The following is an 18,688-nucleotide window of genomic DNA, read 5'->3' on the forward strand; positions in this document are numbered from 1 at the left end:
AACTACTGGTGAAACTTGAAATGACATCTGAGGATTAGATGTTAGTAATACATTAATGCTGATTTCTTGATTTTGATAGTTGTTATATTGAGCATATTATATTGGAGAACATCTGACATTTGGGAATAATGGGACAGTTTGTCAACAACTTACTCTCAGATTGTTCAGGGAGATATAAAGCTTTCTGAATTCTACTTAAAACTTTTTTCTAAGATATATTAGATTACTCAATAAGGAAACTGACTTTAAAATTGAGAGCAGTTCCAATGGGAACTTAGGTGTGACAAAAGGATCCAGGTTACTAGTTGTAAATTCTAGAGTACCTGCATTTGTAAAACATTCCTTTTTACAATTTCCATTTGATTCCTCTGTGACTAATGTCATTATAAACATCAGAATATTTTCCAACCCTATCAAGATAATGGGGCTTTTATTTACACTATAGCAACTATAAAATATGTTTCTCCTTAAAGAAGAGCAGGAACTCTTTCTTCTTTACAGAGTAAGTGCTTGCTATTAGAATGCTATGCACATACCTAGCATAGCAGTTCTCCCTGAAACTCTAAGGGAGGAAAGTCTTTTTCTCCCGTGTTAGTAGTGGTAGTCCCAGCAGCCTGCAGCAAGCCTCATTACTCTTCTTCTCTTTGTCCTCTCGCTGCTTAGTCATAGTTGCAGGAAATGCACAATGGACCAGGGTAACTAAAGCCAAAGCTTTCTGGATGGAGCACCAAAAATGGAAAGTCATAAAAAAAAAAAAAAGAAAGAAAGAAAAGGGGAAAGTCAAAGGAATTGGCAAGTACCAGTGAGATTGCAGAAAGGAAGGAGCTAAGGAAAGCAACCTCATAAAGTTGTTTATGAATTCCTGGGCTCACCCCTTAGCTGCACATACATGAATCGAATCCTAAACACTATTCCAAAGACAAAGAGTTGAAGGGCTAGACAGTTTCCTGGTTCCCACTGTGGCCACTAGATGGTTGGACAGATACCAGTAGCACTGCAGAGGATTTTGAAGAGATTGACGGATGAAGGAACCACAACCCACAGAAAGCTGTAGGAACCTTGGCCTGAACCCCAGTTAGACTAATTATCTACTAAACAAAAATAACAGCTTTCTCCTAAGACTTAAACAAGACCCTGATTTTCATAACCTAGTATTCAAAACATCCAAGATACAATACTTATTTGTAAATATCAGAACTTTTCAAAACCCACTATTGATCTTTATTACCATTCTTTGTCATATTTAAGGAGTAAGGATAATTTGAGAATGGTTATCGAGATTCTAAACACAAAAAAATCAATGGTTCATTAGTCATGTTTTGAAAAAATTTTTCCTAGTTTTTATTCTGTAGTAAAGTATTGGAATTCCAAGTTCTTGACTATTAGAACATACTTTGAAGTGAGAGTGCATATTGTTATTTGTTGGTGGTAAAACTGAGTTACTGCTGACCAGTGTTTTATCATTTTGCACCAAAGTACACCCAGTAGCAGAGGGGAGAATAAATGAATTTCTCTATACAGTTTTGAGCTCTGAGAAATAGGAATAGCAGATCAAACCAACTGCAAGCAAGAAATTTCTTTGAAATCTTATGTTTTGTCTTGAACAATTTCAGTTAAATGTATTTTGCATAATACAACAGTGTTTATTTTAATATAAATGTATTCTTTTCCCAAAACTTATAAGTGATACAATACCCTTCAGAAAGAGACATATATATATATAAATATATATATATATATATTTAGTGACCCCACTTTTGAGAAGTATTAAAGTTTTATAACCCAACACCTAGAATGACCATACAGCTATTTTCCCAGAACAGTCTCATTTTTATATCTGTTGTCTTTGCATAATTACTACTGGCATCTGCTTTCCATCTCAGAAGTATCCTGTTTTAGAATTGTATGATTACCTTACCTATGCCTTTCTTTCTTTCTGTGTTTACATCTAACAGGTAAATCTTTTATAGACATTTTGGAAGATAGACTGGAGATAGATAGTTCCATATTCCATTCCTTTAATCTCACAGCATTTAATCTTTTTTCCATATCTATATTGTACATGATTATAGGTATAGTGCCTATAATCCTAAGTCAGCTGAATCTTACATTTATCTATGCCTTAAATTTTTATATACTTGTGTTGACTATAATGCTTAATCAGAATTATGGAAGTTTTTTTTATTTATATCCCCCTATGTAGCAGGAACGCCAGAAGATAAAATGAGGCTATTTCTCATTTATTATATAAGTGCACAGCAGGCACCCTCTGAGGTATGTCCTCTTTATTCATTTATTGGGTAGAAGGGGAAATGTTTGTTTCAAAAATAGAAGACAGATCACTATGGCCAAATAACTACCTCATTCCTTTCTTTAAAAGAAAAACAGTTTGTTAAGGCTGGTTCTATTTACTGCTGAGTTTTACAGCAATATTTATTGTCATCAGAGAACTATCCACTCATGAAATGTGTGACCACTTTTAAGTGTTGGAATATGAGTTGAATTCAAGTGGCCAAAATTTTTATTTCTGGAAAATAGCTATTATAAATCGAGTTAATCAAGTTAATCAAGTTCACTATGCTTTTTGAAACATTGGTCTTCTTTCTCCCATTATGTGATCATCTTAAAAGTACTATTTCTTTGAGCTATAGCCACTAATGCCTTCCAATTAATTTATGTTTGACCTAAAGTAAAAATGCGGTAGTATTTTAAGGTTATTAAAAATTAATGTCTGTTACAGAATATAAGGAATCCATTGAAGGAAAATATAGTTCCAAAAAGTTATGAAATACTGTATTGTAATGAGATTAAACTTCAGATTTATATCTGTCACATGATTTATATAAAAATGAAGTTGACTTTTTTTGTATTACAATTAAATAACTTACATCAATACATTTCTCAGAATGATTGGGAAATGACAAATTTTCCTTTCTAGAATATTTTTTTTCCTCACTGGAAGAGTGGATTGTGGGTAATTCTGTTGTTTTCTTTTTCTGTGATAGGCTATCAGTTGCTTTTTAAGGAAAAAAAAAAAATGAGGACATCTGGGTGGCTCACTGGTTGAGCCTCTGCCTGCAGCTCAGGGCATGATCCCGGGGTTCTGGGATCAAGTCCCACATTGGGCTCCCCGGAAGGCACCTGCTTCTCCCTCTGCTTTTGTCTCTGCCTCTCTATGTCTCTCATGAATAAATAAGTAAAATCGTTTTAAAAAATTGAAAGTATACATAAGTAATCGACTTTGAAGGCAAATGGCAACTTTAGTATCAGTGTTGTTACCAGGTTAGAGACCTGCTAACTCTCTCTAGTGGTAACTCAGTGAAATTTTACTGGATGAGCAACAAGCATAAGTAGTTGAGAAGACGTCTAGAAATATATTCTTGTTGTAAACTTCTTTCCTATGCTGGTAACATTTATTTGTAAAAGTCTGGTAGATCATACTGCTTCTTTTGGTCAAAAATCTCTGGCATGTTAAAACAGTAAACTAAACTCAATATTTGCTTTAGGCCAATTCTGCTTTATTCTGGGCATATAGCTTTTATTTTAATAGCGTAAGAAAGTGTGTGGTTTTCTTTTCAGAATTATCTCATACCTGTATCGTAGGGGACTCTTACAGGCTTATGTATATAAGCTTACATATGTAAAAAGGGATTATAGCCTATTTGTAATATTTTCTAAGAATTTATTATTTTAAAACTTAATTCCATATTCCCTTAATTTGACCACATTATTTTATTTTTATTTATTTTTGGTAAGGACCATGTCTTTTCATAATTTTAAATGATCATTAAGAGGCTTAACGTAAATTGTGACTAATGATGTAAGCTCCTGATAGCCCCAAAAATGCAAAGTAGTAAACATCTCTGGTTGAAGGTAAGCTTTAAATTTCTGTCTTGTAAATTTTTTATAATGGAGTCACTTTGGTAGTAGGCTCTTATAAAGTAGAGTAATTCAACTAAACTTACTCATCAGGTACTAAAAGAGTAAAGAAGAGAAAACAACAGTTTAAAAAGTGTAAGACACCTGATACTCAGTAAATGACTTTGGACCACAAGAGTGCATATGAAAAGGGAAAACCTAAACCTGCATTTCTCCTCAGTGTCACATCAGTCACACTGTCCTCTTGTGTTTTCTGGTCTTAAGATGTTCTTGGTCAAATGTTTCATTCAGTGCTTATCCCAAGGAAAGGTAGTCTGTTTCAAAAATGGAGAAAAAATGGGCTCTGTTGGATTCACTGAGGGATGATGAAATACTGGATATGTGATTTGGGAGCCTGTCAAAAGTAATTTTCATTAGATGTGATTTTTGTCTCAGGTGCTCACTTACATACTCACTCAAAATATGACTCCACTCTACTTGGGTACCTCGAATTTAAACTCATGCCTTTGGTCTAACTTTTTGATTAATCAAATAATAACAAAACGGTCTTCTCTTTCACAAAAGTACAATTTTTTATGATGCCATTTCTTTGTTTATTTCAGGCTGATTTGGAGCAATACAAAAAAGCTTTAACTGATGCAGGATGCAACCTTAATCCCTTACAATATATCAAACAGTGGAAGTAAGTTTTATTTTCTTCTTATATAAGAGAGCACAATGGAAGTAGAGTCCACAAGAAACTGGAAATGTTCCAAGAAAATTTAACTGCCCTTTTTTTTTTTTTTTAACTCAGTGGCATAAATATTTCCCCATCTGTCCCTTCCTATCTACAACTTAAAATTACATAAAATGATGATAACTTTCTTAGACAAGTTTATATTTTATTTATTCATTAGATAAGAGTGTCAAAGACTGAAATATTTGGGTGAAGTGTCTCAAAAACAATAAAATTTTTAATTTCATTAGTAAAGAAATGCAGATTAACATAGGGCAGAGATTTAGTATAGTGCTATGCCAAGAGGTATAATTGGTGCATTTATATTCTGCTATTAAAAATATAAGTTGTCACAATTTTTGCTAGATGGTATAAAAGTAATTTATATAAAAAAAAAAAAAAAAAAAAAAAAAAACTATGCCTACTTCTCCTCTTAAGGATATATCCCAAAGAAGTAATTGGTGTCGTAAAATCTTAGAAGCAGCTAGCCTAAATGTCCAACAGTAGGCATTTCCATAAGATAGAATACAATTGAAAATTAAAAATCATGTTGTTGAAGACTTAATGACACTGGAAAATGTATATGTTATATGATAAAGTGAAAAAATAGTTTAAACCACTATTCATTGATTTTATTGATTCCTCTTCTCTATGCATAGAGACTCTTCTAGACATTGGAAATACAATAATGAACATATGGAGGGTCCTTGTGCTCACTGAATTTACATTTGTGTCGATGGAACAATAAATCAACCAATAAGCAAAAAATGAACAGAATAATGTTAAACCATACTAAGTGATATAAAGAAAATAATACCAAGTGATAAGAATTTTTTTTAGATTTTATTTAAATTCACATTAATTAACATATAGTATAGTATTAGTTTCTGGGGTAAGATTTAGTGATTCTTCAGTTGCGTATAATACCAAGTGCTCATTCCATCTAGTGCCCTTCTTAATGCCCACTACCCAGTTACCCCATCCTCCCACCCATCTCCACTCCAGCAGCCCTCAAGTTTTCTCATAGTTAAGAGCCTCTTTTGATTTGTCTCCCTCTCTGTTTTTATCTTATTTTATTTTTCCTTCCTTTCCCCTACGTTCATCAGTTTTGTTTCTTAAATTCCACGTATGAGTGCAAGTGATAAGATCTTAACTTGGGGGGTGAGAGTTAAATTTGTTCAGAAGATCAGGGAAAGTCTCTGAGTAGGTGATATTTGAGCCAAAACTTAGATGACAATATTTACTGTGTCATTTCTATTTCTACACATTTATTTATCCATCTCTGCATGTACGTATATGTGCACATATACCTATAGACATATAATTACATAGCTGAAATGGCATACATTAAAATGTTAATAGTGGATAATTCCAAGTGGTAGAATTTTTTCCTTTTTGTGCTTATCTTTATTTAACAAATTTTCTACAACAAACATTACCATCAAAATATTTCTTAAAATAGTTAAGACTATAAAATTGAATATGCTTTCCAAGCTCAACTATATTAAGAAATATGCCAAGTTGTTATCAGGGGTCATCTCTGAGTTTTTGAGTTTGAGTGCTTTATATCATCTATACTTTTGTTTGCTTTTTCAGATTTTTTATGAGGTTTGTTTTGTTTGTTTTTTAAGTAATCTCTACACCTAATGTGAGGCTCAAACTTACAATCCCAGACAGAGATCAAGAGTCACACACTCCACTGTTTGGAGTGTCAGCCAGGTGCCCTTTTTTTTTCTTTAAGTAATCTCTGCCCCCAATGGGGGGCTTTAACTCATAACCCCAAGATCAAGAGTCATATGCTATACTGGCTGAGCCAGCCAGGCACCCTTGCCTTTCCAAATTTCTTATTTGATTGTGTTCTTACGGTAAGAAAAACATAAAACAAGCATCTGTGTAAAAAAGAAACTGAAAACTGCCTTATAACACATACCCTTTACACATTGGCTATGTGGCATATGTCATTGCTTTTTACGTTATGATTTGTGTGGAACTCCTTAATCAAACATTTGTTGTTATGAGGAAAGCCAGTTTTGGGCATCACTTTATATTGTTATAGATTTAAAATTTCTAACAGTTTTCTTTCTAATTATGAGTAATACCACTTTTTCAGAGAAAATTTTAGAAAACTCAGGTATAAAGGAGGTAAAAATGTATCTGTAATCCCATCACCCAGAGCCTACAACAGAACATTGGTATCTTTTTATATGCATATTACATGTATTTTTTAAGACTTGGAAAACATTATTAGAGATAGTTATTCCATTAACTTTCATTTTACCGGTTGTTCATTTTCTTAAATAACTAGTGTTGTTTTTTTTTTTCTTCAGTGGTGGTATTTAGTGTTTGCATAATGTTGAGCCATAAAAATGTACCATTATATATTTAACTCTTTATTGTTTAGATACAGTTGATTATATAGAAAAATGACTATATGTAATTAAGTAGAAAAGTGTGTGTTGTAAATGTGTGTTTTAAAAGGAAAAATAACTAGGTAGTAGAATTAGAATCGTGTGAATGAAGAAAGTGGTTTTGAGCTGAGTCTTTTTTTTTTTTTTAAGATTTTATTTATTTATTCATGATAGACACACAGAGAGAGGCAGAGGGAGAAGCAGGCTCCATGCAGGGAGCCCGATGTGGGACTTGATCCCGGGACTCCAGGATCATGCCTGGACCGAAGGCATGCGCCAAACCGCTGAGCCACCTAGGAATCCCCTTGAGCTGAGTCTTAAAAGGAAATGTACAATTTCTATTGGAAAAGGCAGCAATCAGTTTATCCCCCTCAAAGGACAGCATGAACAAAGACATGTGTCTGAGGATGAGGGAGTGTGGAATGTGGGGAACAATAAAGAGACCTAATCAGTACATGATTGTTCTTTTAAGGCATCAAGTCTGTTTCATGTTAATGATCAGATACAATAAAAAGAAAAATCTTAAAAGTTTGGGAAATTAATGCATTCATGCATTTTTTTTTTAAATCTCTGTTTCAGTACTAATTGTACTATACTTGGATGTCATTTTACATGATTACATATCATATAACAATATATTTATTCCAGTACTAATTGTACTGAAACATTGTATTATATTAGTTGAAAAATGATTATTTTCAGAAAATATCTGCATAGTGAAAGTTACAGTCAGTAGAGTTTTTAATACTGTGATGCTGAATGTTAGCTCTGATAATCAACTTTTTAATATAATTTTCTGATTTCATAGGGCTTTTGCCAAGATGGCCTCAGCTCCTGCCAGCTATGGTAACACTACCACTAAACCAATGGGGTACGTATTTTTAATAACTCTGATTGAATAAGTCTAATACTCCAGATCATTATTAGACCCACATGCCTTAAAAACACACTGACACTTAGTTTTTTGAGGGGCTTGGGGGCTTTTTATTATAATTTTTTTAAGATTTATTTATTTTAGAGAAAAAGAGTGAGTGGGGGAAGGTCAAAGAGATAATTTTCAAACAGACTCACTGCTGAGTGGGGAGCCCAAAGCAGGTCTTGATCTCAAGATCCATGAGATCATGACGTGAGCTGAAATTAAGAGTCAGACACTTAACCAAGTGATCCACCCAGGCATCAGAAACTCACTGACACTTTGAATGCAGAATATTTTCATTGTGTTATGAATGTCAACATGCTTTTGCCTTCCTTAATTTTAAATTCTCATTTTAAAATGTTAGTTAAGCCTGCTTCTCCCTCTGCCTATGTCTCTACCTTTTCTCTCTCTCACTCATAAATAAATAAAATATTTTTTAAAAATAAAATAAAATGTAAGTTAATATATTTTACATGGTATGAGCTGTTGGCTGCTCTGCTTCCTTATTCTTTAAGAAGGAAGTAATGTGGGACGCCTGGTGGCTCAGCAGTTGAGCGCATCCCTTCGCCCCAGGACGTGATCCTGGAGTCCTGGAATCTAGTCCTGCATCGGGCTCCCTGCATGGAGCCTGCTTCTCTCTCTGCCTCTCTCTCTCTCTGTCTCTCATGAATAAATAAATAAAATCTTTAATAAAAAAAAAAAAGTAATGTAAGTATTGCATTATGTATTTACATTATAAAAATGTAAACATTACATTTTTCATTTTCAGAAGGTATATGAAGGTTTAAGCTATTCTCATATGCATGTTGACAAGTAATACAAATTTGGAGGGTGGCATTTAAGACTTAGCTTCAAGATTGACTTAGGCTTACTATTAAATGACAGGGAGGAAGTCCCCAGGGCTGGATCTGACTTCTAACTCCAGAGAAACCTATAGTGTGCATAATTTCCAAAGTAGCTGAACAAGGTAATTCTAACAACTCTTTTTCATGCCATACTTATTTCAAATTCCTTAATTTTTAGAGTTTAGAATAAAAGTGTATAGCCCAGAAGAAAACAGTTGTATTCTAGTCTCACTCTGAGCTTCTGGTTTTAATGAAACAATTTGAAAAAGCGAAAACACTCATCTAAGGCTTGTAAGTGCTTGACAACATGAATCTAGCTAGCCTCACCTTCATACAGTACTGTGTAGGTTAGCACTCCCTCAGAGTTGCCTAGTACTGCCTTTGAACTCTTTATTCCCAAAAAAGATTATTTTCTTGTTTCTTTTAAAGAAAGGATTTTCCATCTTGTACGGCTTTTCATTTCAGAGAAGAGTGAGGACAAGATAGGGAAAAGGGAATTTACTTGGAAAACTACTCTCATGTATTTAATAGACTTTCCAGTTTCATGTCTTAAAATCCTAACTGAATATTAAAAGGCTATTAGATTTCTTATGGATTTTGTACCTGAGAATTTTAATAAAATGTGTTGTAAGAAAATCTTGATTTGAAGCCTATCCCTAGCCTTTTGATAGGATAATATAGGATTACCATTCTATCCCACAAAGCATCATTTGGTCCATAGTGAGAGATGGAGCCACAAATATAAACCCAATGTGGCAGGTCATTTATTGGTGTTATTTTGTTAAAAATTTAGACAGTAAATATTTCTTCAGAATTATGGTAAAATTCACTAGGTATATTGTGCCTCACATTTTTATATGATAGATTTTATGTATTGCGAGGAGATCGTATAAACAAAGGATTGGATCTAGCTGCTGTGATACAGAGAAAATAGTAGCTTTTGACCTATTCGTATCACTTACACTCATACATATTTTCAACTTGGTAGTATGTTTTGGATTCCTAAAACAAGTTCTCTTATTTACTATCTTTAATTTTATTATTTTAGTATTAAGGGAATTAGAAAAATAAGGAATTATATTCAAATTATAATTTGCCTAAAAACTATAGACATACCTCAGAGATATTGTGGGTTCAGTTCCAGACCACTACAATAAAGCAAATACCACATTAAAGTAACTCAGAATTAATTTTTTGGTTTCGCATGCATGTAAATTACGTTTGCACTATACTACACTCGATTTAGGGTGTAATGGCATTTTGTTGGAAAAAAATGTACATACCTTAATTTTAAAATAACTTACTGCTAAAAAAATGCTAACCATCATCTGAGCTTTCAGCAAATTATAATCTTTTTGATGGTGGTGGGTCTTGCGTTGATGTTGATGGTTGCTGACTGATTAGGGTAGTGGTTCCTGAAGGTTGAGGTGGCTCTGGCAATGTCTTTTTTTTTTTTTTAAGATTTTATTTATTCATGAGAGACACAGAGAGAGAGGCAGAGACATAGGCAGAGGGAGAAAGCAGGCTCTCTGCAGGGAGCCTGATGTGGGACTCGATTCTAGGATCCCGGGATCACAACCCAAGCTGAAGCCAGACACTCAACCACTGAGCCACCCAGGTGCCCACAATTTCTTACAATAAGACTACAGTGAGGCTTGTTGCATCGTTGGACTCTTCCTTCACAGTTTCTTGGTAGCAGTGCATACAGCTTGATAGCATTTTACCTGTAGTAGAACTTCTCCCAAAATTGAGGTCAGTCCCTCAAAACCTGCCACTGCCTTATCAACAAAGCTTATGGAATATTCTTAAATCCTCTGTTGTCATTTCAGCAGTCTTCACAGCATCTTCATCAGGAGTAGATTCGGTCTCAAGAAAACTACTTTCTTAGCTCATCTGTAAGCAATAACTCCTTATTCACTAAAGTTGTATCATGAGACTATAGCAATTCAGTCATATCTTGAGGCTCCACTTCTAATTCTAGGTCTCTGTTTCCACCACGTCTGCAGTTCCTTCTTCCATTGATGTTCCAAATCCCTCTTATCTAGCAGGGTTGGAATCACCTTATTCCAAACTTCTCTTCTTGTTGTTATTTTGACCTCTTCCTATGAATCACGAATATTCTTGGTGGCATCTAAATGATAAATCGTTTCTAGAAGATTTTCAATTTAGGTTAGTCAGATCCATAATGATATATGATAGCTAGCCTTACAAAGTATATTTCTTAAATAAGAAAACTTGAAAGTCAGAATCACTCCTTGATCCATGGGCTGCAGAATGGATAGTTTGTTAGCAGGCATGAAAATAACATTAATCTCTGCATCAGACCTCTTGGGTGACCAGGTATACTGTCATTGAGCAGTAATATTTGGAAAGGAATCTTTTTTTCTGAACAGTAGTTCAATAGTGGTTTCAATAGTGGGCTTAAATATTCAGTAAATCATGCAAACAGATGTGATGTCTGTCATCCAGGCTTTGTTGTTCCATTTCTGGAGCACAGGCAGAGTAGATTTAGCATAATTCTTAAGGAGTAATTCCTAGGGATTTTCATAATGGCAAATGAGCATTGGCTTCAATTTAAAGTCATCAGCTGCATTAGTCCCTAATACTAGTCAGCTTGTCCTGAGGTTTTGAAGCCAAGTCTTGATTTCTGGCTGTGAGAATCCTAAATGGCATCTTCTTCCAGTAGAAGTATATTTTGTCTGTATTAAAAACTGCTTAGTGTAGCCACCTTCATTCATTACCTTAGCTAAATCTGGGTAACTTGCTATAGCTTGGACATCAGCATTTGCTGCTTCACCTTGCACTTACCTTATAGAGATGACTTCCTTCCTTGATGTTTTTTTAACCAACCTCTGCTAACTTCATATTTTTCTTCTTCAGCTTCCTCACCTCTCTCAGCCTTCACAGAACTGAAGATAATTAGGGCCTTGTTCTGAATTAGGCTTTGGCTAAAGGGAATTTTGTGGCTGGCTTGAACTTCTATCCAGGCTACACAAACTTTTCCCATATCAGCAGTAAGCCTCACTTTTCTTATTCCTGGGTTCACTGGAATAGCACTTTTAATTTCCTTCAAGAACTTTTCCTTTGCTCAAAACTTTGCTAACTGTCATAAGAGGCCTAGTTTTCAGCCTGCCTCAGCTTTCAACATTGACTTTTTTTTTTTTTAAGATTTTATTTATATATTTGAGAGAGAGAGAGTGAACGAGAGAGAGAGAGAGAGAGAGAGAGAAGGAGCAAGGGGGAGAAGTAGGCTTCCTGCCGAGCAGGGAGCCTGACATGGGGCTTAATCCCGGGACTCTGGGATTATAACCTGAGCCAAGCAGACACTTTACCAGTTGAGCCACCCAAGTGCCCCTCGATATGCCTTCTTCCTCACTAAACTTATATCTAGCTTTTGATTTAAAGTGAAAGAGAATTGCTCTTTTTCTTGGCTCCCAGAGGTATAGGCTGCTTTAGGATGAAACTGAACATCTCTTTCCCAACTACTGGTTGCCAGAAACTCCCTAAAGTGGATGATAAACTTTGTACCTTTTATGAGAAGTGTATGGCCACAGAAGTTGTTGTTAATGCTCTGGGTGAAGGAGGATTACATGATCTGAATCAGTGGTGCCAAGAACAAACCAGGCTTCCCAATAAAGCAAGGTGCCTTGACACATGGACATGTCTGCCTGCTGCTAAATAAGAGGCATTCTGCTACACATCAAGGAGTACCGGAGAAAGAAAGCACAAATCTGTTTGAGGTTGTACTATGGATGCTAATCTCAGTGTTCTCAACTTGGTCATTGTGAAAAAGGGGGAAAAGAATATTCCTGGACTGACTGATACTACTGGGCACCATCACCTGGGGCCCAGAAGAGCTAGTAGAATCAGCAGACTTTTCAGTCTCTCTAAAGATGATGTCTACTAGTATGTTGTGAGAAAGCCCTTAAACAAAGAAGGTAAGAAAACAGGAACCAGAGCACTGAAGATTCAGCATCTTGTTACTTCACATGTCCTCCAACACAGATATCGGTATATTACTCTGAAGAAACAACATACTAAGAAAAATAAGGAAGAGGCTGCAGAATATGCTAAACTTTTGGCCAAGAAAATGAAAGAGGCCAAAGAAAAACACCAGGGCCAAGAGACCAACCTCTGCCAAGAGACAAAGGCTGTCCTGAGAGCTTCTACCTCTTAAGTCTGAATCCAGTCGAAAAGGAGATTGTCTAAGAGTAACAAATAAATGAGATCGGACATCAAAAAAATAAAATGAGAAACGTGACTCTTCTTTCACCTGAAAACTTAGAGGCCATATAGGGCTATTAATTGGCCTCACTTTAATATTTTTGTATCTCAGGGAGGCCCAAGGAGAGGGAGACAAGGGACCAGGCAGTTGATAGATCATTCAGAACACAACACACCTAGCACTTATCAGTCAAGTTTGCTGTCTTACATGAGTGAGGATCATGGCACCCTGAAACAATTAGAGTAGTAACTCAAAGATCATTGATCACAGATCACCATAGCCATTATAGTAATAATAAAAAAAGTTTGAAATATTGTGAAAGTAACTAAAATGTGACATAGGGACATTAAGTGAACAAATGCTGATGGAAAAATGGCAACAGTAGACTTGCATAACACAAGGTTTCCACAAACTTTCAGTGTGTTTAAAAAAAAAAAAAGTACTTATCTGCAAAGGGCGCTATAATGAAGCATGATAAAACAAGGTATGCGCCTTTCCCCTAAGATCAGGAACAAGACAGGGATGTCCACTCTCACCACTGCTGTTCAACATAGTTCTGGAAGTCCTCGCCTCAGCAATCAGACAACAAAAAGACATTAAAGGCATTCAAATTGGCAAAGAAGAAGTCAAACTCTCCCTCTTTGCTGATGACATGATACTCTACATAGAAAACCCAAAAGCCTCCACCCCAAGATTGCTAGAACTCATACAGCAATTTGGTAGCGTGGCAGGATACAAAATCAATGCCCAGAAATCAATGGCATTTCCATACACTAACAATGAAACTGAAGAAAGAGAAATTAAGGAGTCAATCCCATTTACAATTGCACCCAAAAGCATAAGATACCTAGGAATAAACCTAACCAAAGAGGTAAAAGATCTATACCCTAAAAACTATAGAACACTTCTGAAAGAAATTGAGGAAGACACAAAGAGATGGAAAAATATTCCATGCTCATGGATTGGCAGAATTAATACTGTGAAAATGTCAATGTTACCCAGGGCAATTTACACGTTTAATGCAATCCCTATCAAAATACCATGGACTTTCTTCAGAGAGTTAGAACAAATTATTTTAAGATTTGTGTGGAATCAGAAAAGACCCCAAATAGCCAGGGGAATTTTAAAAAAGAAAACCATAGCTGGGGGCATCACAATGCCAGATTTCAGGTTGTACTACAAAGCTGTGGTCATCAAGACAGTGTGGTACTGGCACAAAAACAGACACATAGATAAATGGAACAGAATAGAGAACCCAGAAGTGGACCCTGAAATGTATGGTCATCTAATATTCGATAAAGGAGGAAAGACTATTCATTGGAAGAAAGACAGTCTCTTCAATAAATGGTGCTGGGAAAATTGGACATCCACATGCAGAAGAATGAAACTAGACCACTCTCACCATACACAAAGATAAACTCAAAATGGATGAGAGATCTAAATGTGAGACAAGATTCCATCAAAATCATAGAAGAGAACACAGGCAACACCCTTTTTGAACTCGGCCACAGTAACTTCTTGCAAGATACATCCACAAAGGCAAAAGAAACAAAAGCAAAAATGAACTATTGGGACTTCATCAAGATAAGAAGCTTTTGCACAGCAAAGGATACAGTCAACAAAACTAAAAGACAACCTACAGAATGGGAGGAGATATTTGCAAATGACGTATCAGATAAAGGGCTAGTTTCCAAAATCTATAAAGAACTTATTAAACTCAACACCAAACAAACAAACAATCCAATCATGAAATGGGCAAAAGACATGAAGAGAAATCTCACAGAGGAAGACATGGCCAACATGCACATGAGAAAATGCTCTGCATCACTTGCCATCAGGGAAATACAAATCAAAACCACAATGAGATACCACCTCACACCAGTGAGAATGGGGAAAATTAACAAGGCAGGAAACAACAAATGTTGGAGAGGATGTGGAGAAAAGGGAACCCTCTTACACTGTTGGTGAGAATATGAACTGGTGCAGCCACTCTGGAAAACTGTGTGGAGGTTCCTCAAAGAGTTAAAAATAGACCTGCCCTACGACCCAGCAATTGCACTGTTGGGGATTTACCCCAAAGATTCAGATGCAATGAAACGTCGGGACACCTGCACCCCGATGTTTCTATCAGCAATGGCCACAATAGCCAAACTGTGGAAGGAGCCTCGGTGTCCATCTACAGATGAATGGATAAAGAAGCTGTGGTTTATGTATACAATGGAATATTACTCAGCAATTAGAAACGACAAATACCCACCATTTGCTTCAACATGGATGGAACTGGAGGGTATTTTGCTGAGTGAAATAAGTCAATCGGAGAAGGACAAACAGTGTATGTTCTCATTCATTTGGGGAATATAAATAATAGTGAAAGGGAATATAAAGGAAGGGAGAAGAAATGTTGGGAAATATCAGGAAGGGAGACAGAACATAAAGACTCCTAACTCTGGGAAACGAACTAGGGGTGGTGGAAGTGGAGGAGGGCGGGTGTTGGAGGGGAATGGGTGACGGGCACTGAGGTGGACACTTGATGGGATGAGCACTGGGTGTTTTTCTATATGTTGGTAAATTGAACACCAATAAAAATTAGTTAAAAAAAAAAAACAAGGTATGCCTAGGTAGCTAAGACCTAAGCAATTAAAATGTTCAATTTGAAGGCAGCTTTATTTTTTACGTTTTATCAATAATTATTGACTAGTCAGAGTATTTTATCACTATATTGTTAGATAAAATTACAGCAGTGATATCTTTGGAAGCAAAAATTCTCAAGTCACGTCTGTTTAGTGAGAATAAAAGTGGTAGGTACAGTGAGCATCAGCAGGTCATGTATAATCAGGCAAATATTTTATCAGTACCACATTGGAAAAGATAATTTATCTTAATGTGATCCTCTTCTTTTGCCTCTAGTCTCTTATCACGAGTCATGAATACAGGATCACAATTTGTGATGGAAGGAGTGAAGAACCTGGTATTGAAACAGCAAGTGAGTATACTTGTTAGAAAACATTCTGGTAACTTTTCTTTTTTTAAGACTTTATTTATTTATTTGAGAGAGAAAGAGAACAAGCAGTGGGGAGAGGCAGAGGGGGAGAGAGAGAGCGAGAAGCAGACTCTCTGCTGAGCAGGAAGCCTGATGCTGGCTTGATCCCAGGACCTAGAGGTCCTGACTTGAGCTGAAGGCAGACATTTGACTGAGCCACCCAGGCTCCCCTATTCTGGTAACTTTTGAGCATAATTGTTAATAGGTTGATTGCTCAAGCTAGAGCAACTTTCTAGATATACTCAAGTTGTAAATATTTGGAATAAAGTAAAATCAAATGGTCTTTTTCCTGGTATATTTAAGAATATGGTAGTATTTTTACATATGCAGTTCAGAGCTCTGTAATTTAATGTTTTTTTTTTTTCTAATTTGTTCATTTGGACTTTATTGACATTTTGATTTTCCTTTACCGTCACGTTTATGGATGTACATTAACTGAAAAATGAGCTTACTCTATTTGGAATAATGAACTGCTACCTAATGCTTATGATTTAAGGTTTATCATATATTAGGAGAATAAGTGAATGAACTTGATAGTCTGAAAGTCTGTATAAATTTGAATAAAATATTTTAAGTAGAATTTATATTTTGAGATAATGAAACTGTAGCTTGATTTTACACTACATCTTGGAATAAGTTTTAGTTTTATACAGAAGATGCTTTTTAATTTTTTGTATTTCTGTTATTCTCATATATAGATGTATTCTGCTTCAGAGAGTCATCACTAATTTGGTTTCTTTTCAAACAGGTTATATTTTTTACTTTTCATTATGGAAATTTTTCAATACACATTAGTATAGCAATCTTTCTTGAACCCTTCACCAAGCTTCAGTATTCAACATCCTGTCATTCTTGTTTTATATTCCCTATTATATTTTTTAAAATTTATTTTTACTAAGATAGTTCAAGGAAAATCTGAGACATAATATTTCAACCATATATATTTCAGTTTATAAGGAGGATTTTAAAGGCCAAATTTTAAAAAGAGATTTAATTTGCAGTTATTCAGATGTGAATATTAAGTGTTTACTTGTTTTCAGAAAAAAATAGATCTTTTCTTTCTCTGAACTTATTCCATACTTTTATCTTTCTTACAATATTTATGTGTATTATTTTGTATTGATATTATTTTTTACTCCCCCACCCCCACATACACACACACAGATTTATTGAGGTAAGATTGATATAGAAAGTGTTACTTCTTCTTAATAAGATCCTTGAGGGCAAGGAATTTTTTCCCCATCTTTGAATTTTCCATAGTACTTTGCATATGGTAGGTATTCAGTTCTTTATTTGGTAACATTTTAATATAAAAACTATGTAGCAAAGAACAGTGAAAAAATTCTAATTTGCTTTATTTAAAAGACTGATGATTTTCCAAACTTAAGATACATTCCTGATAGATTGCATTATTTCCAATTATTTGGGAACACTTTTGTCTGTACAGTCCTTCCCAGCATACCTTTACCCTGGTACGGAGCTACTAGTAAGTACTTAGTCCACTCTTTACTGGTTTATAGTACTTTGCTGAGTTAGTTTATCTTTACTCTCTTTGACTACAGAAGGTGAAAAGGCACAAAATAGAAAATAAGGCACATTAGAAATCAATGTATTGTACTTTATAGTTTAACTTAGCACCTGTTAAAGAGACAGTTACTCATGACACTTGTTAAAGAGCAGTAAGACAGATGTTTGGGGTGGGGGCACTGTGAAAGAATTTGGGACCACCACAGCAGGGTTCTTTCTGCACCTGGAGTAGAAGGTTGGGCTCAATTCCAAATACATCAAGGAAAAGTGGGAATTTATAGCCAAGGAGCAGGGTAGGGATCAGTGGTTATAAAATTACTAAAAGGAAACATCAGGGATAAAAGAGGATTCTGGCTAAACCAACCTAACAGGATCCTTGCTGAAGGCAGGCCACAGTGACCAGACACCACCTGGGAGATGGCAGAGGATGAGGAATCTGATCAGGTATCAGGATGATCAGGTATTAAAGATGAGAGATTCTCGCTAAACTTATTGAAACAGGGTTCTTTCTAAATTGGACTATGCAAAGATGGGCACACTTCAGAAATCAAGGCCCCATTGAAAGAGAGCTCAGGGAAGCCTGAGTGGAGTTTTGTCAGAGAATCTGTTACGCCACTCAATTTATCATTAACTGTGAACAAGATGAGTGTTCTGTGGGACAAAAGGGGAGCCACCAACCCCAAAAATAATGTCTGCCTTTTGCTAGACTGAGTGACTGTTGTATACCACTGTAGATAAATTTATGTGTAAGGAGATTTACATATTTTTCCTAACTGGTCACTCTTTTAAGGAAATCATAGAATAACTTCTGGAATGGAGAAATTACAGACTTCAGTCTTTGAAATGATGGATTTTTAAACTTCTTACTTTAGAGCCACAATGATGTATGTCCACAAATGATGTTTGTAAGAGGTGTTGGAACTGATCAACTTAAATATTTTATTGTGTCAAACCAAGAGTTGGTTTGTTTACAGTGCATTCAGTATAAAAACAAACTGGTATCTGTAACCACAAATTCCTTTGCTTTTTTTAACGTTGCATGCAACAAATTACTTTGAAATAGGCAGTTTCTCACTTATTAAAGTTTGGAGTGATTAGTGTTTATGTCCATTTGTAGGGTATCCTGCTGCCAC

General features: G+C 35.4%; 1 protein-coding gene across 11 annotated transcripts in view; it reads left to right on the forward strand.

Moving 5' to 3' along the window:
• SCFD1 (sec1 family domain containing 1) overlaps positions 1-18,688 on the forward strand; it is a 106,753-nt gene that overhangs the window by 60,899 nt on the left and 27,166 nt on the right. For 8 of the 11 annotated variants that reach the window (XM_026007655.2, XM_072761309.1, XM_072761310.1 and 5 more), the window contains 4 exons: positions 2,204-2,274; positions 4,482-4,561; positions 7,811-7,873; positions 15,896-15,971. In XM_026007655.2, coding sequence (XP_025863440.2) covers positions 2,204-2,274; positions 4,482-4,561; positions 7,811-7,873; positions 15,896-15,971 — 290 coding nt within the window. The remainder of the gene's footprint in view (positions 1-2,203; positions 2,275-4,481; positions 4,562-7,810; positions 7,874-15,895; positions 15,972-18,688) is intronic. The other 3 variants (XM_026007656.2, XM_072761313.1, XM_072761311.1) reach the window with 2 other exon arrangements.

This window comes from Vulpes vulpes, chromosome 6, assembly GCF_048418805.1.
Source record: "Vulpes vulpes isolate BD-2025 chromosome 6, VulVul3, whole genome shotgun sequence".
NCBI lineage: Eukaryota > Metazoa > Chordata > Mammalia > Carnivora > Canidae > Vulpes > Vulpes vulpes.